Genomic DNA, 24,582 nt, shown 5'->3' on the forward strand with positions numbered 1-24,582 from the left:
TGTCTCCAATGACTCCTTCTCTTTCATTCTAGATTTCCCTCTGTCCAATGTCATGGTGCCTGTGGGTTGTTGGCTTGGAGACACCACCCTCTCTCCATGTGTCCCCTTATGAACTCCGACCTTCTCCACTAGGCTTTCTTTGACCCCTGGAGAATGAGAGGGCTCTAGTGGCCAAAATAACTTTTCAGCATGGGCAGCGCTATTGATGGCTTCCACCATGCTTCTTCCATTTTAAAGTAGTCAAAGTAGTCAACTGGGTGGGTTTTCCTATGGCGCTGCCCATGCTATCACAGACGCTATAATGGCACAGATATAAAGCTGAGTCCACTTTCTCTCTCTATGGTCTGACCTCAGATTGGCATATATAGCCGGAGGGGCATTAGTGGTGGACACACACATCACTTGCACTCAAACAGAATCAACAAACACCTCTAAAAACACTAGAGATAAAAATAAAAAAAACATACCAAATATTCAAAACACATACACCACACACAAAACACAAGCGAAAAATCACCACTCAGGCTCAACACTCACATGACTAAATGGATAATAATACACAGCAAAATGATCCAGATATTTTCACATTCACATTTATTTAGCATGATTTCATAGCAAGCTTTAACTTATTTGTGTTACAATCGAATTAAAAAGGTTTAGCCAGTTAGCTTTTTTTACTCCCACAAACAGAGCGTTTGGCTGCCAAGCTCTATGGTGGTCTAGCATTTCCCTCTACTAAACAAACACACACACACACACACACACACACACACACACACACACACACAGGGATGCGTCTCACAAATAAAATAAATACGAAAAATAACATTAAAATAGCCATGCACTGACTGTACAAACACAACCAAAACGTAATACCTACTTTTAAAAAAGACAAGTAAAAAAAAAAAGGCATCTCTAAGCTACTCCCAGAAAGCACCATCCTTTCTAAAACTCAGTACCATTGCACTGTACGGACAACCAACTAAGCTTACAGACAGACTAGAGAAATACATGTACTTCTCAGCGGAGCAAAATAGTTCCAAAACATCAACGTCAGTTTTGGGCTGAGCTTTTGACCTTTTACTGTGAGGTGAGGATTGTAAAAGTGACTTTTCTTCTGTCCTGTACCTCTGTGTTCATGCGTATGGTATGCATGTTGTGTTACATGTGCAAATGGTTCTACTTTGCTTGCTACCTTTCTGGTATGCTAATTGTGCGCTACTGTTATTAGTAGGTCATTGAGTCATACTGTACTATTTATGCAAATACGACCAAGGTGTACATTCATCTCAACTTGTGTGTAACCATAGAACTACATATAGACATATGTAAATAGAGATGTATAAATTCTCTTTGTGTAACACTTTTGTCGTTTTCATGACAAATGGCGACATTGCACCAAAACCCTTATGTTAACGTGTTATTTGTCTAACGTGTCTACTCGTTGTGTAACACTTCTGAACAGTCTATCTAAATCTGTGTGAGATATGCAAGGCAGATATAGCATGGATGTGGTATCCATGATGCACCAAGGCCAGAGGAGTGAGTGACTTCAGAGAAAAACAGGGGGATATCTGGGGGGGGGTTAAGAATGTGTTAAGTAATGGTTGGGGTTGGGTAGTGATCAGGGGGTTTGAGCTAGGTGAGTGAGTCTCTATGGTTGTTGGACTCGGAGTCGGAGAGGTGGTTGTCGTGAGGGTCGGCGGTGTCGGGGTCGTTGTCGGCTTCGTCGCCACTCTCGGCGCTGTAGTCCACCTCCTCCATGAAGGTGTGCTCTTCATCCTCCAGCACGTACGTACTCGGGTTGCTGCTTGACAACAACACAACACACAGCCAGCCCATCATTCTAGGCAGGCTCAATGTGTGAAATAGGACAAATATAAAAACACCCTCCAAATTATTAAACACAAAGTATTTGAAAGAAAACAAAAACTATTTGACCACGGGTTTGGACAGAAATTAGGTATAATGATTTATACGATTTCAGAAAGAAATTCAGAAAGACAAGATAAAACTAGTGTCTGGCATGTAAAATGATACTAACCCAACAACAAAAATCTAATCAATCACTAATTGTGCTACGTTTTTGATAAAGACATAATTTTATGCATTGGTTTAGTGGTTTAATGGTTAAATGTCTCAGATGTTTAGTGGTTTTAGTGTTTTTTAATGGTGTGAGGTCTTTGAAAGAGGATCCCGTGGAGACCGTGGATGAGGGGGTTCAGATATTGACCTCTGCTCCCCCCCCACCCAACCCTCTCCCCACCCCAGAGAAAGGTAAAGTGGATTAGGGGAAGGGGGTGATGGGTTGTAATGGTCTGGATGGACAGAGTGCTGTCTGGAGAGGAGTATTAAGATCCCAGAGTGAGAGAGCTTGAGCCATTACAGTCCATTAGAGAAAGACTGCAAGGGCCGCACTTACACCGGACCGGCCACACACACACACACACACACACACACACACACACACACTTGCACTGTACACATAAAGTGCCTAGTGAAAGTCTACACACCCCTTGCATAGTCTTCTAATTTTGTTGCCTTAAAATGAAATCTAAAAAGGGATAACATTAGATTTTTTGTCCTACACAACCTAGCAATGTTGACAAAAACAATGGATGTGTGTCCCTGAGAGTTGTGCAAGGTTGGTAGAATATTATTCACAATTATTCACAGCTGTAATGGCCGCCAAAGGTGCTTCCACCAAGTAATAACTCTTGGGTGTGAAGACATACGAAATCAATACATCCTTATTTTGTATTTCTTAGTAATTTGGAAAATGTTTTATAATTCTTTCAAAAATGTGGAGTAGGTTGTAGGGAAAAAAACAAATGTAATTACTTTTTAGATTACATTTTATGGTAGCAAAATGTGAAGACTGTGCAAGGGGTATAGACTTTCACAGACACACACACACACCATTCCAATCATATTGTTATTATGATATCATGGTCTGATGATTCAATATTAAATGATAAAAAGCATAAAATCATAAAGCTGTGATGAGCCTATAGCCCTGAGGTCTCTAACCTGGTTACTTGATGGGCTTCAATGAGTACAGTACATTCAGAAAGTATTCAGACCCCTTGACTTTTTCCACATTTTGTTACATTACAGCCTTATTTTTAAATGAATTAAATAAATAAAAATCCTCATCAATCTACACACAATACCCCATAATGACAAAGCGAAAACAGGTTTTTTGAATCTTTCGGAAATGTATTAAAAATAAAAAACAGAAATACCTTATTTACATAAGTACTCAGACCCTTTGCTATGAGACTCGAAATTGAGCTCAGGTGCATCCTGTTTCCATTGATCATCCTTGAGATTTCTATAACTTGATTGGAGTCCACCTGTGGTAAATTCAAATGATTGGACATGATTTGGAAAGGCACACACCTGTCTATATAAGGTCCCACAGTTGACAGTGCATGTCAGAGCAAAAACCAAGCCATGAGGTCGAAGGAATTGTCCATAGAGCTCCGAGAGAGGATTGCGTTGAGGCACTGATCTGGGGAAGGGTACCAAAACATTTCTGCAGCATTGAAGGTCCCCAAGAACACAGTGGCCTCCATCATTCTAAAATTCTCTGGTCTGATGAAACCAAGATTGAACTCCAAGTGTCACGTCTGGAGGAAACCTGGCACCATCCCTACGGTGAAGCATGGTGGTGACAGCATCATGCTGTGGGGAAAGTACTGAGTAAAGAGTCTGAATACTTATGTAAATGTGATATTTCCGTTTTTTATTTTAAATAAATGTGCAAACATTTCTAAAAACCTGTTTTTGCTTTGTCATTATGGGGTATTGTGTGTAGATTGATGAGGGAAAAAACGATTTAATCAATTTTAGAATAAGGCTGTAACGTAACAAAATGTGGAAAAGGTCAAGGGTCTGAACACCTTCTGAATGCACTGTAAATACATTAACTATACATGGATAAATCAATAAATACAAGAGACTTGTAAGGAGCCACATTTATGAGGATGCTGTCATGAGGATGCTGAGGATGACAACGGACTGTGTGTTAGGATGTCAATATAAAGGAATGTATTTATGGTTGTTTGTCATTTTGTCTTGCCTTTTAATCATTATGTGTTATTGTTTTACCATCAAGGAGCACTTTGGAAACAAGCGTTTTAATTAATACTTTCAAGTGATATCCTCTGGGTCCACATTGTACATTTTGTTGTATATGTCTGTTACCCAAAATAAATTCAATTAAATTAAATGCAGCTACACTACTGTACTGAGTGTTGGCCATGCTGCAACTGTCAATCAAACTAGTGTACCATGTATGGTTTATTGTTGGTAAGCATGATTGTATGTGTGAACTGGTAAGCGTGTGAGTGAGTGAATGACCTCGTGAGCGTGTCTGTGTGTGTAAGTGTGCGTGTGAGTGAGTGACCTGGTGAGCGTATGTGTGTGTGTGTGTCTGACCTGGAGACTTTGCAGCGTGTCTCCATAAGGTCACTCTCGACGTCCAGCAGGTGTGCGCGTTTCCTCAGCTCCAGGGGGGAAGTCAGTCTCTTCAGCCTGAGCAGAGCCACACAGAACTGGGCTCCCATCTCCTCCAGCTCTCTGGTGCCTATCTGAAGACCCTGGACACGCACACACACACACACTATTAACACTTACTGTACAAACATTATATAAAAAAAACACACACACACACACACACAAGCATGCACACACACACACATTATTTTAGGGCTGTCCCTGACAAAAAAAATCTTGGTCGACCAAGAGTCATCTGTTCTTTCGACCAACCGACTGGTTGAAATTTTAAAACGTGTATTTTTCCATATATAGATACATCCTATGTGTTTTAATCAAATCAAATAATAATAATAATAATAATAATAATATGCCATTTAGCAGACGCTTTTATCCAAAGCGACTTACAGTGTGCATACATTTTTACGTATGGGTGGTCCCGTGGATCGAACCCACTACCCTGGTGTTACAAGCGCCATGCTCTACCAATTGAGCTACAGAGGACCACATATATGCACTGAGCTTGTCTGATGCTTTCAGCGCACTCTTTGATTAAATAATTAAGGACACACAAATGATTCGAGGGAGTCCGACTGCAATTGATTTGATTGTGCCGGGCCGGGCTCAGACTTGCTGTGCTGTGTAAAAAAATAATACAATAAGTGACTGTGACTAGCAACCGTTGTCTCTCTCTCCTCCCTCCTGCAGCGACCACCACAGAACATCAGTGTTAATCGCGCTGTCCGTGTTGCTGAAGCTGCAACATAATTACAGCCATTTCTGACTGAAAAGTTCTGTTACTGAAATCCCTAATTTGTTTAGGAAAAACATTCCCTATTCCCTCAACCCTTGCTGTCTTTACGTGACACGTATGCATCGCAGGCACGTGGCCAATAGTGCTTTTGACATTATCCATCACAGTCTGCTGCTGGAAAAACGTATGTGTTATGGCTTTACACCCCCTGCTATAATGTGGATAAAGAGTTACTTCTCTAACAGAACACAAAGGGTGTTCTTTAATGGAAGCCTCTCAAACATAATCCAGGTAGAATCAGGAATTCCCCAGGGCAGCTGTCTAGGCCCCTTGCTTTTTTCCATCTTTACTAACGACATGCCACTGGCTTTGAGTAATGCCAGTATGTCTATGTATGCGGATGACTCAACACTATACACGTCAGCTACTACAGCAACTGAAATAACTGCAACACTTAACAAAGAGTTGCAGTTAGTTTCGGAATGGTTGGCAAGGAATAAGTTAGTCCTGAATATTTCCAAAACTAAAAGCATTGTATTTGGGACAAATCATTCACTAAACCCTAAACCTCAACTACATCTAGTAATGAATAATGTGGAAATTGAGCAAGTTGAGGTGACTAAACTGCTTGGAGTAACCCTGGATTGTAGACTGTCATGGTCAAAGCATATTGATACAACAGTAGCTAAGATTGGGAGAAGTATGTCCATAATTAAGCGCTGCTCTGCCTTCTTAACAACACTATCAACACAGCAGCTCCTACAGGCCCTAGTTTTGTCGCACCTAGACTTCTGTTCAGTAGTGTGGTCAGGTGCCACAAAGAGGGACTTAGGAAAATTGCAGTTGGCTTAGAACAGGGCAGCACGTCTGGCCCTTAAAAGTACACGGAGAGCTAACATTGATGACATGCATATCAGTCTCTCCTGGCTCAGACTGGAATGGAGATTGACTTCATCACTGCTTGTTTTTGTGAGAGGTGTCGACGAGCTGAATGTATCGAGCTGTCTGTTTGGAATACTGGCACACAGCTCGGACACCCATGCATACCCCACAAGACATGCCACCAGAGGTCTCTTCACAGTCCCCAAGTCCAGAACGGACTATGGGAGGCGCACAGTACTATATAGAGCCATGACTACATGGAACCCTATTCCACATCAGGTAACTGATGCAAGCAGTAGAATCAGATTTTAAAAACAGGTAAAAATACACCTTGTGGAACAGCGGGGACTGTGAAGAGACACACACACAGGCACATACACACATACACATAGAAACTCACTCTACACACACGTACACATGGATGTTGTATTATAAATATGTGATAGTGGAGTAGTGGCCTGAGGGAACACACTAAATGTATTGGGTAAAGTGTTATGAAATATAATGTTATTTTAAATTGTATATAACTGCCTTAATGTTGCAGGACCACAGGAAGAGTAGCTATTTGGCTATTGATTATAGACCTAATAAAGTTGGGGTTTCCTCTCTCCTCACTTTTCATAGACAATTAAGGCATGGGCTGTCTTCTAACTCTGCTGCTGCCTCCACCGCATTGTTCACAACACCAATACGCTGGTTAACTTTGCTATTATACACATAGCAACATGGTCTAGTTTGTCCGGGATTGTCCGGGAGAGGTTGTGTTTTCTCTAAGCAGGAGGTAAGCTTGGCTTCTTTTATGGTGTTGAGTAAAGCTTAAACCATGTATTTAGATCGTAGGTAGGTAGTTGTAGTTAGGTATTGTAGGTAGTTTATTTAGGTAGTTATTTAGGTAGTTATTGTAGGTTTCCGTAGGTAATTATTGTAGGTAAGTATTGTTTACGGCGGAGCCCGGCGAAGCACGAGGCTAGCTAGCTAGCGGGTAGCTACCGGTAACGTTTAGCAACGGTGGAGAGTTGTTTCCAATGTTAATGTGCCAGCTAGCCAACGTTTAATTTTTGCTGCGTTATGAAAGGAACTAGACACGGACACGAATTATCTGTTTAGTGTGTTAACACACTACTGGTAGTTTGTTGTAACCAAGTATTGGTGCTAAACTGTGTGTTATTGGATGCTAGCATGCTAGTTAGCTATGGCGTCATAGTTAGGCATCGTGGGCTGTTGTGGGTAGTTACTGTAGGTTGGCATTGTCTTCGGAGGTGCCGGGTGTAGCACGAAGCTAGCTAGCTAGCCGTTTTTCGAACAGAGTCAACACAGTAGCCATTGTGTGCTGTACTGTGGCAGCTAAATACAATATATTTGTGCTAAGCTAGCCATCGTTTAATTATTGCTGCGTTATGAAAGGAACTAGACACGGACACGAATTATCTGCTTAGTGTGTTAACACACTATTGGTGGTTTGTTGTGACCAAGTGTTGGTGCTAAACTGTGTGTTATTGGATGCTAGCATGCTAGTTAGCTATGGTGTCATAGTTAGCTAGCTGAATAAAGTGGGTTGAGTCTATTCCTTTAAACATTGGACCGCTGTGGTTCACAACAATTCTGATTTCTAAAGGTGGAAGTTGGGAGAGTTTTTGTTCGGGTGGTTCAGTGAAACAATTATAGTTTCTGAGGTGGAAGTTTTGGTGAGGGAGGCCCTGCTCTCCCCTCTCCCAGATGTTTAGTTCATTTCATTCCGATCTCCTCTGCATTATTGTAGCCATTTGCTACAGCCTGTCAACTATGCCTCTGCCTATCCCTGTTCTCTCCTCTCTGCACAGGCTACACAAACGCCTCACACCGCGTGGCTGCTGCCTCTCTAACCTGGTGGTCCCTGCACGCACCCCACACCTGGAGTTCCAGGTCTCAGGCAGCCTCTGGAACTGCCGTTCTGCTGCCAACAAAGCTGACTTCATCCCCGCCTATGCTAACCTCCAGTCCCTCGACTTCCTGGCGCTGACGGAAACATGGATTACCACTGAAAACACTGCTACTCCTACTGCTCTCTCCTCGTCTGACCATGTGTTCTCGCATACCCCGAGAGCATCTGGTCAGAGGGGTGGTGGCACAGGAATCCTCATCTCTCCCAAGTGGACATTCTAAATTTTTCCCCTAACCCACCTGTCTATCTCCTCATTTGAATTCCATGCTGTCACAGTCACTAGCCCATTTAAGCTTAATATCCTTGTCATCTATCGCCCTCCAGGTTCCCTTGGAGAGTTCATCAATGAGCTTGACGCCTTGATAAGTTCCTTTCCTGAGGATGGCTCACCCCTCACAGTTTTGGGGGATTTCAACCTCCCTATGTCCACATTTGACTCATTTCTCTCTGCCTCCTTCTTTCCACTCCTCTCCTCTTTTGACCTCACCCTCTCACCGTCCCCCCCTACTCACAAGGCAGGCAATACGCTTGACCTCATCTTTACTAGATGCTGCTCTTCTACTAATCTCACTGCAACTCCCCTCCATGTCTCCGACCACTACTTTGTTTCCTTTTCTCCCTCGCTCTCCTCCAACACTACTCACTCTGCCCCTACACAGATGGTAATGCGCCGCCGCAACCTTCGCTCTCTCTCTCCCACTACTCTCTCCTCTTCCATCCTATCATCTCTTCCCTCTGCTCAATCCTTCTCCCTCCAATCTCCTGATTCTGCCTCCTCAACCCTCCTCTCCTCCCTTTCTGCATCCTTTGACTCTCTGTGTCCCCTATCCTCCCGGCCGGCTCGGTCCTCCCCTCCAGCTCCGTGGCTTGATGACTCATTGCGAGCTCACAGAACAGAGCTCCGGGCAGCGGAGCGGAAATGGAAGAAAACTAAACTCCCTGCCGACCTGGCATCTTTTCACTCCCTCCTCTCTACATTTTCTTCATCTGTTTCTGCTGCTAAGGCCACTTTCTACCACTCTAAATTCCAAGCATCTGCCTCTAACCGTAGGAAGCTCTTTGCCACATTTTCCTGGAAGGACTGCCCGTTCCATGATCTCGCCATCACGGTTGACAACTCCGTTATGTCCTCCTCCCAGAGTGCGAAGAGCCTTGGCGTGACCCTGGACAACACCCTGTCGTTCTCCGCTAACATCAAGGCGGTGACCCGCTCCTGCAGGTTCATGCTCTACAACATTCGGAGAGTACGACCCTGCCTTACACAGGAAGCGGCACAAGTCCTAATCCAGGCACTTGTCATCTCCCGTCTGGATTACTGCAACTCGCTGTTGGCTGGCCTCCCTGCCTGTGCCATTAAACCCCTACAACTCATCCAGAATGCCGCAGCCCGTCTGGTGTTCAACCTTCCCAAGTTCTCTCACGTCACCCCCCTCCTCCGCACACTACACTGGCTTCCAGTTGAAGCTCGCATCCGTTACAAGACCATGGTGCTTGCCTATGGAGCAGTGAGGGGAACGGCACCTCTGTACCTTCGGGCTCTGATCAGTCCCTACACCCAAACGAGGGCATTGCGTTCATCCACCTCTGGCCTGCTGGCTCCCCTTCCTCTGCGGAAGCATAGTTCCCGCTCAGCCCAGTCAAAACTGTTCGCTGCTCTGGCACCCCAATGGTGGAACAAACTCCCTCACGACGCCAGGACAGCGGAGTCACTCACCACCTTCCGGAGACATTTGAAACCCCACCTCTTTAAGGAATACCTGGGATAGGATAAAGTAATCCTTCTACCCCCCCCCCCCAAAAAAAAATTGTAAAGTGGTTATCCCACTGGCTATAGGGTGAATGCACCAATTTGTGAGTCGCTCTGGATAAGAGCGTCTGCTAAATGACGTAAATGTGCCCTTGAGCAAGGCACTTTTAACTCTAATTGCTCCTGTAAGTCGCTCTGGATAAGAGCGTCTGCTAAATGACTAAAATGTAAAAAAATGTAAATGTAAAAAGGCGGCAATTCAACAGTGCACTAATGTGTTTCAGAACCGTGGACAGCGACCACTATCCAACGCGGGATGAAAGCGCATCTGTTATAAAATAATAGTATTTTTATTAGTGTTGCACCATTGTTCTTATGTAATATAACCATATACAAATCTTAGAGTGATGGACTATGCCATCCCCATGGCCTCCACAATGATCAGTCCACTCAGACTGGCGCGAATCAGACAGGTGTCTTATACACCATTAATTATTTTTTGCTACTGCTCGACTTAAAAAATCTTGGTCGACCAACAGCCTATCGACCAAACAATCGACCAGTCGACTGGGGTCTGCCCTGCATTATTTACACTTAAAAACATATCACACACACTTGTGCAATCTCAAGTCTACAGTGGGCTTCCAGTAACATGTTTGTAGTAGAAACATGGTTGTGTTGTGGAGCGTTGTGACTCAGAGCAGAACTAAAAGAGGACACTGGCTTGGCGGGAGCATGACAAATACAACCTCAACTAAATGGGCTTCCTGCACATCTGTCCAAACACTTTCCCCATAAATACATAACCCAATCAGGAAGGATGAGGGCCAAACTGGCAACCCTAGCCTGCCCCTGGGCTCTGTAGATGTTGACATTGGCAACCCAAGTGCTGAGAGAGGGCGAGGAGCTGCCAGAGGTTTCTGCACTCACTGCACACTCACTGACAGACAGGCAGAACAACAGCTCAGCCATCATGCACACACATTTTCTTTTTACTATCCTAGTGGGGACCAAACAATTGATTCCCATTCAAAATCCTATTTTCCCTAACCCTAATTGTAACCCTAACCCCTAAGCCTAAAATAGCCCTTTTCCTTGTGGGGACAGGCAAATTGTCCTTGTTTTACCAGCCTTGTGAGGACTTCTTGTCCCCACAAGGACAGTAAAGCCACACACACAGTTTTGTACTGTGTTTAGTTTATATGATAAGCCTGATGATGCTGCTTTTTGTCACTAACAGTATGATTTACAGGACTATAGCTCCCCCTGCTGGTTGTTGGTCCACACACACACACACACACACCAGGCTGGATCGACACACACACCCACCCACCTTGTATTTGCCCTGGTCACAGCCGCAGAGTGTGCTCTCCATTGTGTAGCTGCGCTGGACTCCGATCTCCCTCCACACCACCACGCGGGCCGTGGCCTCCTTGGAGCGCTCCACCACAAAGCTACAGCTGGCCATGCTGAAAGCCGGTGCCATCTGGGACAGGATCTTAGGCAGAGTCTGAGGGACGGAGCACGGGGGAAGAGTTTGAGTGCAACACCCATAGACAATAGACAATGAGGGCATGCCTGTGTCGGATAGAGGATACGCTATGGATGGATGGATGTACTTGAGAGGATCTAAAAGAGAAACAGTCAGTGTGTGTGTGTGTGTGTGTAACTATCCACTGTGTCCGCATTGTTTCCAGATGGCCTGGTCCCTCCCTGTATGCAAATTATTTGAGAGATATTGTTGCTGAGCTGACCTGAGCAAGATTGAATAGCCATGAAAATTCCATGAAAAATTAGGAAAGCACATCTAGAGATTCTTATAAGAGGGATCACAGCTGTACTGATAGGAATCTGTTCTGATTTATCACCATGATCTAATCATCAGGGTTACATTGGCTAAATGCAATTAATATGTTTCTGAGCAAGAGCCTTAATACATTAACGAACATAAGGGAAGATCGTGTGTGATTGTGTGTGTGTGTGTGTATATGTAGGGCTGGCACAATTACCGAGCATTTCTGTGGTGACATGGACTTTAACAAGGTGATGAAAGTTTGTTGCTCCTTCCTGGAACAAGCAGGGTGTTGTAGCAAACCATAGAAATAGAATGAATAGAACGGACTTAGAACCTCTAACCCTAAAGTCATGGTTACACTCGCAATGGCTGCCTGGTATTGTGATGCAATCATTTCCATGGTAATGTAGAATGTTCATTCAAATGTTGTTAACTGATGTGGCTCATGCAATGGAATGTATTTTTTGTAACGTCAGCTGAGTTGAATCAAAAAATCACAGCACATATTGATGGGTACACTTCCTGCTTTTACTTCCTGCTTTGCTCCTATGTACACTCGCAAAAGACGCCAGTCCCACCCATTATGCCATCATTGTCTTCAATGGAGATGCCCGTTCTATACATTCTACTTCTATGGCAGCACATGCAGTCAGGACCGGAGGAGAAAATGCACGTGTTTTGCTATGCAAACGGTCATTACGGAGACCGCAGTCATTTGGCTGGCCAATTACTGTCATCCAAAATTCTATGACCGTCACAGCCCTAGGTGTGTGTGTGTGTGTGCGTGTGTGTTCTCACCCTATAACCGAGGTCTTCGTGTAGCTCACAGGATGTTGCGCTGATGTTGGTCTCCCATACGGTCTCCTTCAAACTGCAACCGTACATGAACACGTTCTTCTTCCGGGAGTGACCATGGTAGTCACAGAACACCTATACACCAGAGGGAAGGGGACAGAGATTACAGTGAATGTATGAAGACAATCAAACTTCATCAACCTGGCTTTCCTGCCACGACTATTAGGGAAAGAGACAAGGTTAAGGTAATGGCTAGGGAAAGGGTTAGCATGACAGAGTTAGCCACGTGTGACCAGCGCTGTAAGGAAGTCGGGCTATGGCACATATCGCGGGTACGGTATGTAACCGTGGGGCTCACCAGTGGCGCCCTCTGGATGGCAGCGAGGTACTGCAGCAGGCTCTTGGTGTGGTAGATGGTGGGATGTAGCTCCGGACTGGGGCTCTGCCACTGTCGGTTCAGATCCTCCCCGCTCAGAGAACAACGGTGACTGGAGGGAGAGGCAGGAGAGGGAGAAACAGGGGGGAAGAGATAGAGAGGGTCAAAAGGAAGTGAGGAGGAGGGGGGGGGGGAGATGGAATGAGAAAAAGAGAAGTTAATCAACTTGAGTTTGTGTGTGCACGTGTGTGTTATATAGTATTGGTTGGGTGTGTGTTCGTGTATGTGTGCGCACATCTTCATACGCGCATTGTGTGTGTGTGTATGTGTGTACACTTACTTGCCGTTGACCACTCCGTCAGGGTTGAGCATGGGGACTATCTTGAAGATGTATGCCTCCCTGAGACTCTGTGCCAGGGGGCTGCTGCCCATCAGAAACTCCAGGGTGCCCTTCATCACCCAGCTGGCATTGGTCTCCCCTGGGTGCACCCGCGCTGACAGGAACACCAGCGGACGGTTCCCTGGACACACACATCACACAATAAAATAGAAATACACTCAGCAGCACATCTTTAACATATTCCCCCAGTAGTCAGTGGTCAGTCAGTACTCACTGAACAGGCAGATCTGGTCGTTGCTGGTGGACTCAGGCATGGCGGTGATGGTGAGAAGGGGGCAGCTGTTTCCCCCCAGAGTCTCACACAGGACGTCTTGGCGCATGTAGATCTGAGGGGTCCGCAGCGCCTCCAGCTTCTGCAGGTGCATCTGGGCAGGAACACAGGAACACAGGAACACAGGAACACAGGAACACAGACGATAAGGAGGCTTTACACAACGGTGGAGCTCTGTTGGGCTAGTGGAGTAGTACCCCAACTAATGAACATGTTCAATCGTCAAAACTGTGAAACAATTTAGGTTTTTCCAGAGTTTATTTAGCTTTTATACCTTCAGAGTACAGTAGGGATAGTGCTATACTGGGCGGCAGGTAGCCTAGCGGTTAGGAGCGTTGGGCCAGTAACCGAAAGTTCGATTTATAATGGCAGTTTATTGATTGCGTAAACAACAACAGTAATTGTGTGAGGGCGGGGATGCAGGGTTGTGTTCCAAATAAAACAACTACAAGTGTACTTGCTCTAGTTCCTCAACAGCACAGCTAGGAGAGCTCAAAAAAGCACCTTACAATTGAAGACTCTTCTTTGTCATAAACGTGCATCTAAATTGCTTAGGAACTGTGCACTCTTTGGAGAGGTGTGTGTCCACTTGGAGATACCAGTTAGACCTCTCACTCAAACCCTTATCATTGTTTTGTCTTATGTTGCACCTACCCCACATTATCCAGGAATATTCTTACCATGTTACTGAATGTATCCGGAGTATTTTCAGATTTCGTTATCAACAAATGCGGCGAAAAGTACAGTAAATGTAAAATTCACATAAAATCAACAGTGTAATGTTTGGATTCAGTCTTGAATTCTACAGGAGAATGTCAGGCCATCCATCCGTGAGCTGATGCTGAAGGGCAGCTGGGTCATGCAGCAAGACAATGATCCAAAGCAAGTCTATATCAGAATGGCTGAAAAGCAACAAATGTAGAGTCAAAGTCCATACCTAAACCCGATTGAGATGTGGCAGGACCTGAAATGAGCAGTTCATGCTTGAAAACCCTCAAATGTTGTGGAGTTACAGCAGTTCTGCATGGAAAAGTGGGCCAGAATTCCTCCACAGTGATGTGAGAGACCGATCAACAACTACAGGAAGTGTTTGTTGCTGTCATTGTAGTTAAAGGTGGCAAAACCAGTTATTGAAAGGGGAAATTACTTTAACACAGGGGCATTGGGTGTTGCATAACTTAAATACAATAAATAAGTATCAATTTTTTTTGTTATTTGTTCACTCAGGTCCCCTTTACCTAATATTACGTTTTGGGTGAAGATCTGATAACATTCAGTGTCAAAAATATGCACACATTTTACATTTTAGTCATTTAGCAGACGCTCTTATCCAGAGCGACTAACATGAGCAATTAGGGTTAAGTGCCTTGCTCAAGGGCACATCGACAGATTTTTCACCTAGTCAGCTCAGGGATTAGAATCAGCGACCTTTCGGTTACTGGCACAACGCTCTTACCACTAAGCTACCTGCCGCTTTGATGGATCAGAAAGGAGGCAAATACTTTTTCACGGCACTGTATCTATTACCTTCAGAGTAGAGTCGGGGTAGTGGTATATAGTAGTGTAGGGGTAGTGGTATATAGTAGTGTAGGGGTAGTGGTATATAGTAGTGTAGGGGTAGTGGTATATAGTAGTGTAGGGGTAGTGGTATATAGTAGTGTAGGGGTAGTGGTATATAGTAGTGTAGGGGTAGTGGTATATAGTAGTGTAGGGGTAGTGGTATATAGTAGTGTAGGGGTAGTGGTATATAGTAGTGTAGGGGTAGTGGTATATAGTAGAGTAGGGGTAGTGGTATATAGTAGAGTAGGGGTAGTGGTATATAGTAGAGTAGGGGTAGTGGTATATAGTAGAGTAGGGGTAGTGGTTTATAGTAGAGTAGGGGTAGTGGTATATAGTAGTGTAGGGGTAGTGGTATATAGTAGAGTAGGGGTAGTGGTATATAGCAGAGTAGGTGTAGTAGTATACAGTACCTTTAGAGTAGAGTAGGTGCAGGGCTGGGCGATATGGCCAAAATATAATATTATGGTATAACGTTTTAAAAAAAAAATATGGACAGTGTTTTATGTTCTTGAATAATACAAGTTCTAAATTTGCTTTATGAGTAGGGTGTGACCCTACGGTGGCAACACATACATTCTAAGTGTTTTCAATAGGTCTTTCTCCATTCTGATTGTTTTATACTGTTCAATCCACTAACCCAATGAGAGAAGGCCACAAGTGTTTCCCTAAAAGCTGTCTGGGTTTAAACATATTCTATTGTACAGAAAGTGAATAATATAAAAAAGTATGCATTTCCTGCACTCACTTGAGATCATTTCCACACTGCCACGTAGAGCTGCACGATATGGGCAAACAATCTAGGCCTTATTTTTAACCAAATGTTGCAATTGCAATTTGACTTGTGATTTAGAACAAAACCACTAGGAAATAGAATGATTATTCTAATTCTATAGTTAGAATATAATAGTGGGCACTTTGAATACAGTGTTGTTTGACATGACAACAAATGAAAATACCAGGAAGGTGTTATTGTGACAGGGTAGGAACCAAAGTGTTGATAAGTGTTTCCTAGGGGACCCTATAATCTTTGGCAACATTGAATGTTCTCTGAGCTACTTCATGTAGCGAAAATATTATTGCTTTGCGTATCCTCTGATTTAGAAGATACTGTTGCACAAACAACATGCTAATGTACAGTGGGGAGAACAAGTATTTGATACACTGCCGATTTTGCAGGTTTTCCTACTTACAAAGCATGTAGAGGTCTGTAATTTTTATCATAGATATACTTCAACTGTGAGAGACGGAATCTAAAACAAAAATCCAGAAAATCACATTGTATGATTTTTAAGTAACTAATTTGCATTTTATTGCATGACATAAGTATTTGATCACCTACCAACCAGTAAGAATTCCGGCTCTCACAGACCTGTTAGTTTTTCTTGAAGAAGCCCTCCTGTTCTCCACTCATTACCTGTATTAACTGCACCTGTTTGAACTCGTTACCTGTATAAAAGACACCTGTCCACACACTCAATCAAGCAGACTCCAACCTCTCCACAATGGCCAAGACCAGAGAGCTGTGTAAGGACATCAGGGATAAAATTGTAGACCTGCACAAGGCTGGGATGGGCTACAAGACAATAGGCAAGCAGCTTGGTGAGAAGGCAACAACTGTTGGCGCAATTATTAGAAAATGGAAGAAGTTCAAGATGACGGTCAATCACCCTCGGTCTGGGGCTCCATGCAAGATCTCACCTCGTGGGGCATCAATGATCATGAGGAAGTTGAGGGATCAGCCCAGAACTACACGGCAGGACCTGGTTAATGACCTGAAGAGAGCTGGGACCACAGTCTCAAAGGAAACCATTAGTAACACACTACGCCGTCATGGATTAAAATCCTGCAGCGCACGCAAGGTCCCCCTGCTCAAGCCAGCGCATGTCCAGGCCCGTCTGAAGTTTGCCAATGACCATCTGGATGATCCAGAGGAGGAATGGGAGAAGGTCATGTGGTCTGATGAGACAAAAATAGAGCTTTTTGGTCTAAACTCCACTCGCCGTGTTTGGAGGAAGAAGAAGGATGAGTACAACCCCAAGAACACCATCCCAACCGTGAAGTATGGAGGTGGAAACATCATTCTTTGGGGATGCTTTTCTGCAAAGGGGACAGGACGACTGCACCGTATTGAGGGGAGGATGGATGGGGCCATGTATCGCGAGATCTTGGCCAACAACCTCCTTCCCTCAGTAAGAGCATTGAAGATGGGTCGTGGCTGGGTCTTCCAGCATGACAATGACCCGAAACACACAGCCAGGACAACTAAGGAGTGGCTCCATAAGAAGCATCTCAAGGTCCTGGAGTGGCCTAGCCAGTCTCCAGATCTGAACCCAATAGAAAATCTTTGGAGGAAGCTGAAAGTCCGTATTGCCCAGCGACAGCCCCGAAACCTGAAGGATCTGGAGAAAGTCTGTATGGAGGAGTGGGCCAAAATCCCTGCTGCAGTGTGTGCAAACCTGGTCAAGACCTACAGGAAACGTATGATCTCTGTAATTGCAAACAAAGGTTTCTGTACCAAATATTAAGTTCTGCTTTTCTGATGTATCAAATACTTATGTCATGCAATAAAAGGCAAATTAATTACTTAAAAATCATACAATGTGATTTTCTGGATTTTTGATTCCGTCTCTCACAGTTGAAGTGTACCTATGATAAAAATGACAGACCTCTACATGCTTTGTAAGTAGGAAAACCTGCAAAATCGGCAGTGTATCAAAAACTTGTTCTCCCCACTGTAGGTCTACACCATCACTGGTATTATCAGGCTGTATAGCTAATTACGTTTGCTCTGACTCACACGGAAAGAGGGAGAGCTCGGTTCGTTGTTTTGAAAGTCTATTGAAAAAGTTCTTACTACCTTTTGAGTTTGGATCCTGCGACGCGGTTGGCATCAGTTGCTGGGACCGCTACTATCTGTCCAGTGATCCTGCCGACCAAGGCCGGGTCTGAGGAGCTGCTTCGCCTAGCTGATAGCTAGCTGCCTATCAAGCTTGAGGGCTTGAAGGCAGCCCGCGACGCGGTTAGCCATTGTGGCTTGGACCGCGGATTGTCCCGTGCTTGTGGATGTCTAGACCCCTGCTGTTGTTTGTTGTTGTTGTTGTTGTTGTCTCCAATCTTTCCTACTACCTGCCCTGTCTGGAACTGCGAGGAGTAACAGCGTAACCTACGTTGCTACCATGACAAAGACCAAAGCCGGCGGGATTACCATTGAGGACAGTGGTGTCTCTCTATCACAGGTGAAGGATATTTTAAACAAACAAAAAGAGATCTACAAGCAATTGTTACAACAAGAAAATAGCTTCAAGTGTTGTGTCCAAATACTGGTGGAGTCAACTAATAAAAGAATGGACGACCTGACCAGAGAGATCTAGGACCTGATGAACAGTTTGCGGTTCTCCCATGGTCAGCTTGATGAGTTTAAACAGGAGAACGGCAAGATGACAGCAATATGTAAGTCATTGAGAGAGGACATTAGTTGTGTGTGTGAATGACGGAGAAATCCGATTGTCCCGAGGGACAATCAAGGAGGAACAACATGGTTGTGGACGGAATTGAGACCTGGACGAAGTCTGAGGACAAAGTGAGGAAAATTATCTCGGAGAAACTGAAGCTGGACCAGAGGAAGATTGAGGTGGAGCGCACCCACAGGACTGGAAAACCCACCACTGGCCCAGGTGACAGGCCCAGGCTAATAGTGGTCAAGTTCCTGAGGTTCAAGGACAAGGTAGCTACAGTGAGGGAAAAAAGTATTTGATCCCCTGCTGATTTTGTACGTTTGCCCACTGACAAAGAAATGATCAGTCTATAATTTTAATGGTAGGTTTATTTGAACAGTGAGAGACAGAATAACAACAAAATAATCCAGAAAAACACATGTCAAAAATGTTATAAATTGATTTGCATTTTAATGAGGGAAATAAGTATTTGACCCCCTCTCAATCAGAAAGATTTCTGGCTCCCAGGTGTCTTTTATACAGGTAACGAGCTGAGATTAGGAGCACACTCTTAAAGGAAGTGCTCCTAATCTCAGCTTGTTACCTGTATAAAAGACACCCGTCCACAGAAGCAATCAATCAATCAGATTCCAAACTCTCCACCATGGCCAAGACCAAAGAGCTCTCCAAGGATGTCAGGGACAAGATTGTAGACCTATACAAGGCTGGAATGGGCTACAAGACCATCGCCAAGCAGCTTGGTGAGAAGGTGACAACAGTTGGTGCGATTATTCGCAAATGGAAGAAACACAAAATAACTGTCAATCTCCCTCGGCCTGGGGCTCCATGCAAGATCTTACCTCGTAGAGTTGCAATGATCATGAGAACGGTGAGGAATCAGCCCAGAACTACACGGGAGGATCTTGTCAATGATCTCAAGGCAGCTGGGACCATAGTCACCAAGAAAACAATTGGTAACACACTACGCCGTGAAGGACTGAAATCCTGCAGCGCCCGCAAGGTCCCCTGCTCAAGAAAGCACATATACAGGGCTGTCTGAAGTTTGCCAATGAACATCTGAATGATTCAGAGGAGAACTGGGTGAAAGTGTTGTGGTCAGATGAGACCAAAATGGAGCTCTTTGGCATCAACTCAACTCGCCGTGTTTGGAGGAGGAGGAATGCTGCCTATGACCCCAAGAACACCATCCCCACCGTCAAACATGGAGGTGGAAACATTATGCTTTGGGGGTGTTTTCTGCTAAGGGGACAGGACAACTTCACCGCATCAAAGGGACGATGGACGGGGCCATGTACCGTCAAATCTTGGGTGAGAACCTCCTTACCTCAGCCAGGGCATTGAAAATGGGTCGTGGATGGGTATTCCAGCATGACAATGACCCAAAACACATGGCCAAGGCAACAAAGGAGTGGCTCAAGAAGAAGCACATTAAGGTCCTGGAGTGGCCTAGCCAGTCTCCAGACCTTAATCCCATAGAAAATCTGTGGAAGGAGCTGAATGTTCGAGTTGCGAAACGTCAGCTTCAAAACCTTAATGACTTTGAGAAGATCTGCAAAGAGGAGTGGGACAAAATCCCTCCTGAGATGTGTGCAAACCTGGTGGCCAACTACAAGAAACGTCTGACCTCTGTGATTGCCAACAAGGGTTTTGCCACCAAGTACTAAGTCATGTTTTGCAGAGGGGTCAAATACTTATTTCCCTCATTAAAATGCAAATCAATTTATAACATTTTTGACATGCGTTTTTCTGGATTTTTTTGTTGTTATTCTGTCTCTCACTGTTCAAATAAACCTACCATTAAAATGATAGACTGATCATGTCTTTGTCAGTGGGCAAACGTACAAAATCAGCAGGGGATCAAATACTTTTTTCCCTCACTGTATTTAAAGATTCTCATATATAAAAAGAAATGTTAATTTGTTTAACACTTTTTTGGTTACTACATGATTCCATATGTGTTATTTCATAGTTTTGATGTCTTCACTATTATTCTACAATGTAAAAAATAGTAAAAAATAAAGAAAAACCCAAGAATGAGTAGGTGTGTCCAAACTTTTGACTGGTAGTATATACAGTTGAAGATGGAAGTTAACATACACCTTAGTCAAATAAATTTTAACTCAGTTTTTCACAATTCCTGACATTTAATCCTAGTAAAACTTCCCTGTTTTAGGTCAGTTAGGATTACCACTTTATTTTAAGAATGTGAAATGTCAGAATAATGGTAGAGAGAACGATTTATTTCAGCTTTTATTTCTTTCATCACATTCCCAGTGGGTCAGAAGTGTACATACACTCAATTAGTATTTGGTAGCATTGCCTCTAAATTGTTTAACTTGGGTCAAACGTTTCCCAATAAGTTGGGTGAATTTTGGCCCATTCCTCCTGACAGAGCTGGTGTAACTGAGTCAGGTTTGTAGGCCTCCTTGCTCGCACACCGCTTTTCAGTTCTGCCCAAAAATGTTCTATAGGATTGAGGGCTTTGTGATGGCCACTCCAATACCTTGACTTTGTTGTCCTTAAGCCATTTTGCCACAACTTTGGAAGTATGCTTGGAGTCATTGTCCATTTGGAAGACCCATTTGCGACCAAGCTTTAACTTCCTGACTGATGTCTTGAGATGTTGCTTCAATATATCCACATAATTTTCCTTCCTCATGATGCCATCTATTTTGTGAAGTGCACCAGTCCCTCCTGCAGCAAAGCAACCCACAGCATGATGCTGCCACCCTCGTGCTTCACGGTTGGGATGGTTTTCTTCGGCTTGCAAGCAACCCCCTTTTTCCTCCTAACATAACGATGGTCATTATGGCCAAACAGTTCAATTTTTGTTTCATCAGACCAGAAAACATTTCTCCAAAAAGTACGATCTTTGTCCCCATGTACAGTTGCAAACCGTAGCCTAGCTTTTTTATGGCTGTTTTGGAGCAGTGGCTTCTTCCTTGCCGAGCGGCCTTTCAGGTTATGTCGATATAGAACTTGTTTTTGAACCTGGTTCCTCCAGCATCTTCACAAGGTCCTTTGCTGTTGTTCTTGGATTGATTTGCACTTTTCGCACCAAAGTACATTAATCTCTAGGAGACAGAACGCATCTCCTTCCTGAGCGGTATGACGTCTGCGTGGTCCCATCGTGTTTATACTTGTGTACTATTTTTTGTACAGATGAACGTGGTACCTTCAGGCATTTGGAAATTGCTCCCAAGGATGAACCAGACTTGTGGAGGTCTACAATTATTTTTCTGAGGTCTTGGCTGATTTCTTTTTATTTTCCCATGATGTCAAGCAAAGAGGCACCGAGTTTGAAGGTAGGCCTTGAAATACATCCACAGGTACACCTCCAATTGACTCAAATGATGTCAATTAGCCTACCAGAAGCTTCTAAAGCCATGACATGTTCTGGAATTTTCCAAGCTGTTTAAAGGCACAGTCAACTTAGTGTATGTAAACTTCTGACCCACTGGAATTGTGATACAGTGAATTATAAGTGAAATAATCTGTCTGTAAACAATTGTTGGAAAAATGACTTGTGTCATGCACAAAGTAGATGTCCTAACCGATTTGCCAAAACTTTAGTTTGTTAACAAGACATTTGTGGAGTGGTTGAAAAAACAAGTTTTAATGACTCCAACCTAAGTGTATGTAAACTTCTGACTTCAACTGTATATATAAACTCAGCAAAAAAAGAAACATACCTTTTTCAGGACCCTGTCTTTCAAAGATAATTCGTAAAAATCACAGATCTTAATTGTAAAGGGTTTAAACACTGTTTCCCATGCTTGTTCAATGAACCATAAACAATTAATGAACATGGACCTGTGGAACGGTCGTTAAGACACTAACAGCTTACAGACGGTAGGCAATTAAGGTCACAGTTATGAAAACTTAGGACACTAAAGAGGCCTTTCTACTGACTCTGAAAAACACCAAAAGAAAGATGCCCAGGGTCCGTGCTCATCTGCGTGAACGTGCCTTAGGCATGCTGCAAGGAGGCATGAGGACTGCAGATGTGGCCAGGGCAATAAATTGCAATGTCCGTACTGTGAGACGTCTAAGACAGCGCTACGGGGAGACATGACGGACAGCTGATCGTCCTCGCAGTGGCAGAACACGTGTAACAACACCTGCATAGGATCGGTACATCCGAACATCACACCTGTGGGACAGGTACAGGATGGCAGCAACAACTGCCCGAGTTACACCAGGAACGCACAATCCCTCCATCAGTGCTCAGACTGTCCGCAATAGGCTGAGAGAGGCTGGATTGAGGGCTTGTAGGCCTGTTGTAAGGCAGGTCCTCACCAGACATCACCGGCAACAACGTCGCCTATGGGCACAAACCCACTGTCGCTGGATCAGACAGGACTGGCAAAAAGTGCTCTTCACTGACGAGTCACGGTTTTGTCTCACCAGGGGTGATGGTCGGATTCCCGTTTATCGTCGAAGGAATGAGCGTTACACCGAGGCCTGTACTCTGGAGCGGGATCGATTTGGAGGTGGAGGGTCCGTCATGGTCTGGGGCGGTGTGTCACAGCATCATCGGACTGAGCTTGTTGTCATTGCAGGCAATCTCAACGCTGTGCGTTACAGGGAAGACATCCTCCTCCCTCATGTGGTACCCTTCCTGCAGGCTCATCCTGACATGACCCTCCAGCATGACAATGCCACCAGCCATACTGCTCGTTCTGTGCGTGATTTCCTGCAAGACAGGAATGTCAGTGTTCTGCCATGGCCAGCAAAAAGCCTGAATCTCAATCCCATTGAGCACGTCTGGGACCTGTTGGATCGGAGGGTGAGGGCTAGGGCCATTCCCCCGAGAAATGTCCGGGAACTTGCAGGTGCCTTGGTGGAAGAGTGGGGTAACATCTCACAGCAAGAACTGGCAAATCTGGTGCAGTCCATGAGGAGGAGATGCACTGCAGTACTTAATGCAACTGACTTACTTTTGATTTTGACCCCCCCTTTGTTCAGGGACACATTATTCAATTTCTGTGGAACTTGTTCGGTTTATGTCTCAGTTGTTGAATCTTGTTATGTTCATACAAATATATACACATGTTAAGTTTGCAGAAAATAAACGCAGTTGACAGTGAGAGGATGTTTATTTTTTTGCTGAGTTTATATATCTCAGTGGAGGCTGCTGATGGGACAGCTCATAATAATGGATGGAACAGAGCAAATGGAATGGAAACCATGTGTTTGATACCATTCCACTAATTCCACTCCAGTCATTACCACGAGCCTGTCCTCCCCATTTAAGGTGCCACTGACCTCCTGTGTCATATTTATTTATTCAGAGCCATATCCCTGTAATGCTTAGAGAAGATCGTATGTCAAGTGTTATTGAAGTGTTGTGGTTGCAGGTTCACCTGGCACATCTAAAAGCCTTTTATTTTGGGGTGTTGCTATAGGCCACCAAGTGCTAACAGTCAGTATCTAAATAATATGTGAAATGCTTGATAGTGTATGTGATATAACAGTGTAGCTCAGTTGGTAGAGCATGGCGCTTGCAACGCCAGGGTTGTGAGTTCGTATCCTACGGGGGGCCAGTATGAAAATGTATGCACTCACTAACTGTAAGTCGCTCTGGATAAGAGCGTCTGCTAAATGACTAAAATGTAAATATAAACAGAGAGGCCTACTTTCTTGGGGACCTGAAAATTGACTGATTTTCATCAAGCTGTCCGCTCAAGAGGAAGCTTCTCACTGTAACCAGTGCCTTTAATCTGGTTCAGGTTATTAATCAACCTACCAAGGTGTTTACAAACACAACAGGAACAAGATCATCCACATGTATTGATCCCATTTTTACTAATACTGTAGAACTTTGTTCTAAAGCTGGATCCGTACCCATTGGATGCAGTGATCACAATATTGTGGCTATATCCAGGAAAGCCAAAGTTCTAAAAGCTGGGCCTAAAATAGTGTATAAGAGATCATACAAAATATTTTGCTGTGACTCTTATGTGGATGTCAAAAATATTTGTTGGTCTGATGTGATTAATAAGGAGCATCCAGACGCTGCACTTGATTTTATCTTCCAATTATTGATAAACATGCACCTGTTAAGAAACTGACTGTTAGAACTGCTAAGGCTCCATGGATTGATGAGGAGCTGAAAGAGATGGG

General features: G+C 44.1%; 1 protein-coding gene across 1 annotated transcript in view; it reads right to left on the reverse strand.

Annotated features, from left to right (window-relative positions):
* Positions 1-577: 577 nt before the first annotated feature.
* Positions 578-24,582, reverse strand: part of agtpbp1 (ATP/GTP binding carboxypeptidase 1) — a 59,345-nt gene continuing 35,340 nt past the window's right edge. Inside the window, exons 21-27 of the mRNA XM_084176264.1 lie at positions 13,385-13,535; positions 13,111-13,291; positions 12,753-12,882; positions 12,398-12,529; positions 11,138-11,314; positions 4,444-4,604; positions 578-1,807 (exon numbers count right to left, since the gene is read on the reverse strand). Coding sequence (XP_084032390.1) covers positions 1,639-1,807; positions 4,444-4,604; positions 11,138-11,314; positions 12,398-12,529; positions 12,753-12,882; positions 13,111-13,291; positions 13,385-13,535 — 1,101 coding nt within the window. The 3' untranslated portion in view covers positions 578-1,638. The remainder of the gene's footprint in view (positions 1,808-4,443; positions 4,605-11,137; positions 11,315-12,397; positions 12,530-12,752; positions 12,883-13,110; positions 13,292-13,384; positions 13,536-24,582) is intronic.

This window comes from Coregonus lavaretus (genome assembly GCF_964263955.1).
Source record: "Coregonus lavaretus genome assembly, chromosome: 14".
NCBI lineage: Eukaryota > Metazoa > Chordata > Actinopteri > Salmoniformes > Salmonidae > Coregonus > Coregonus lavaretus.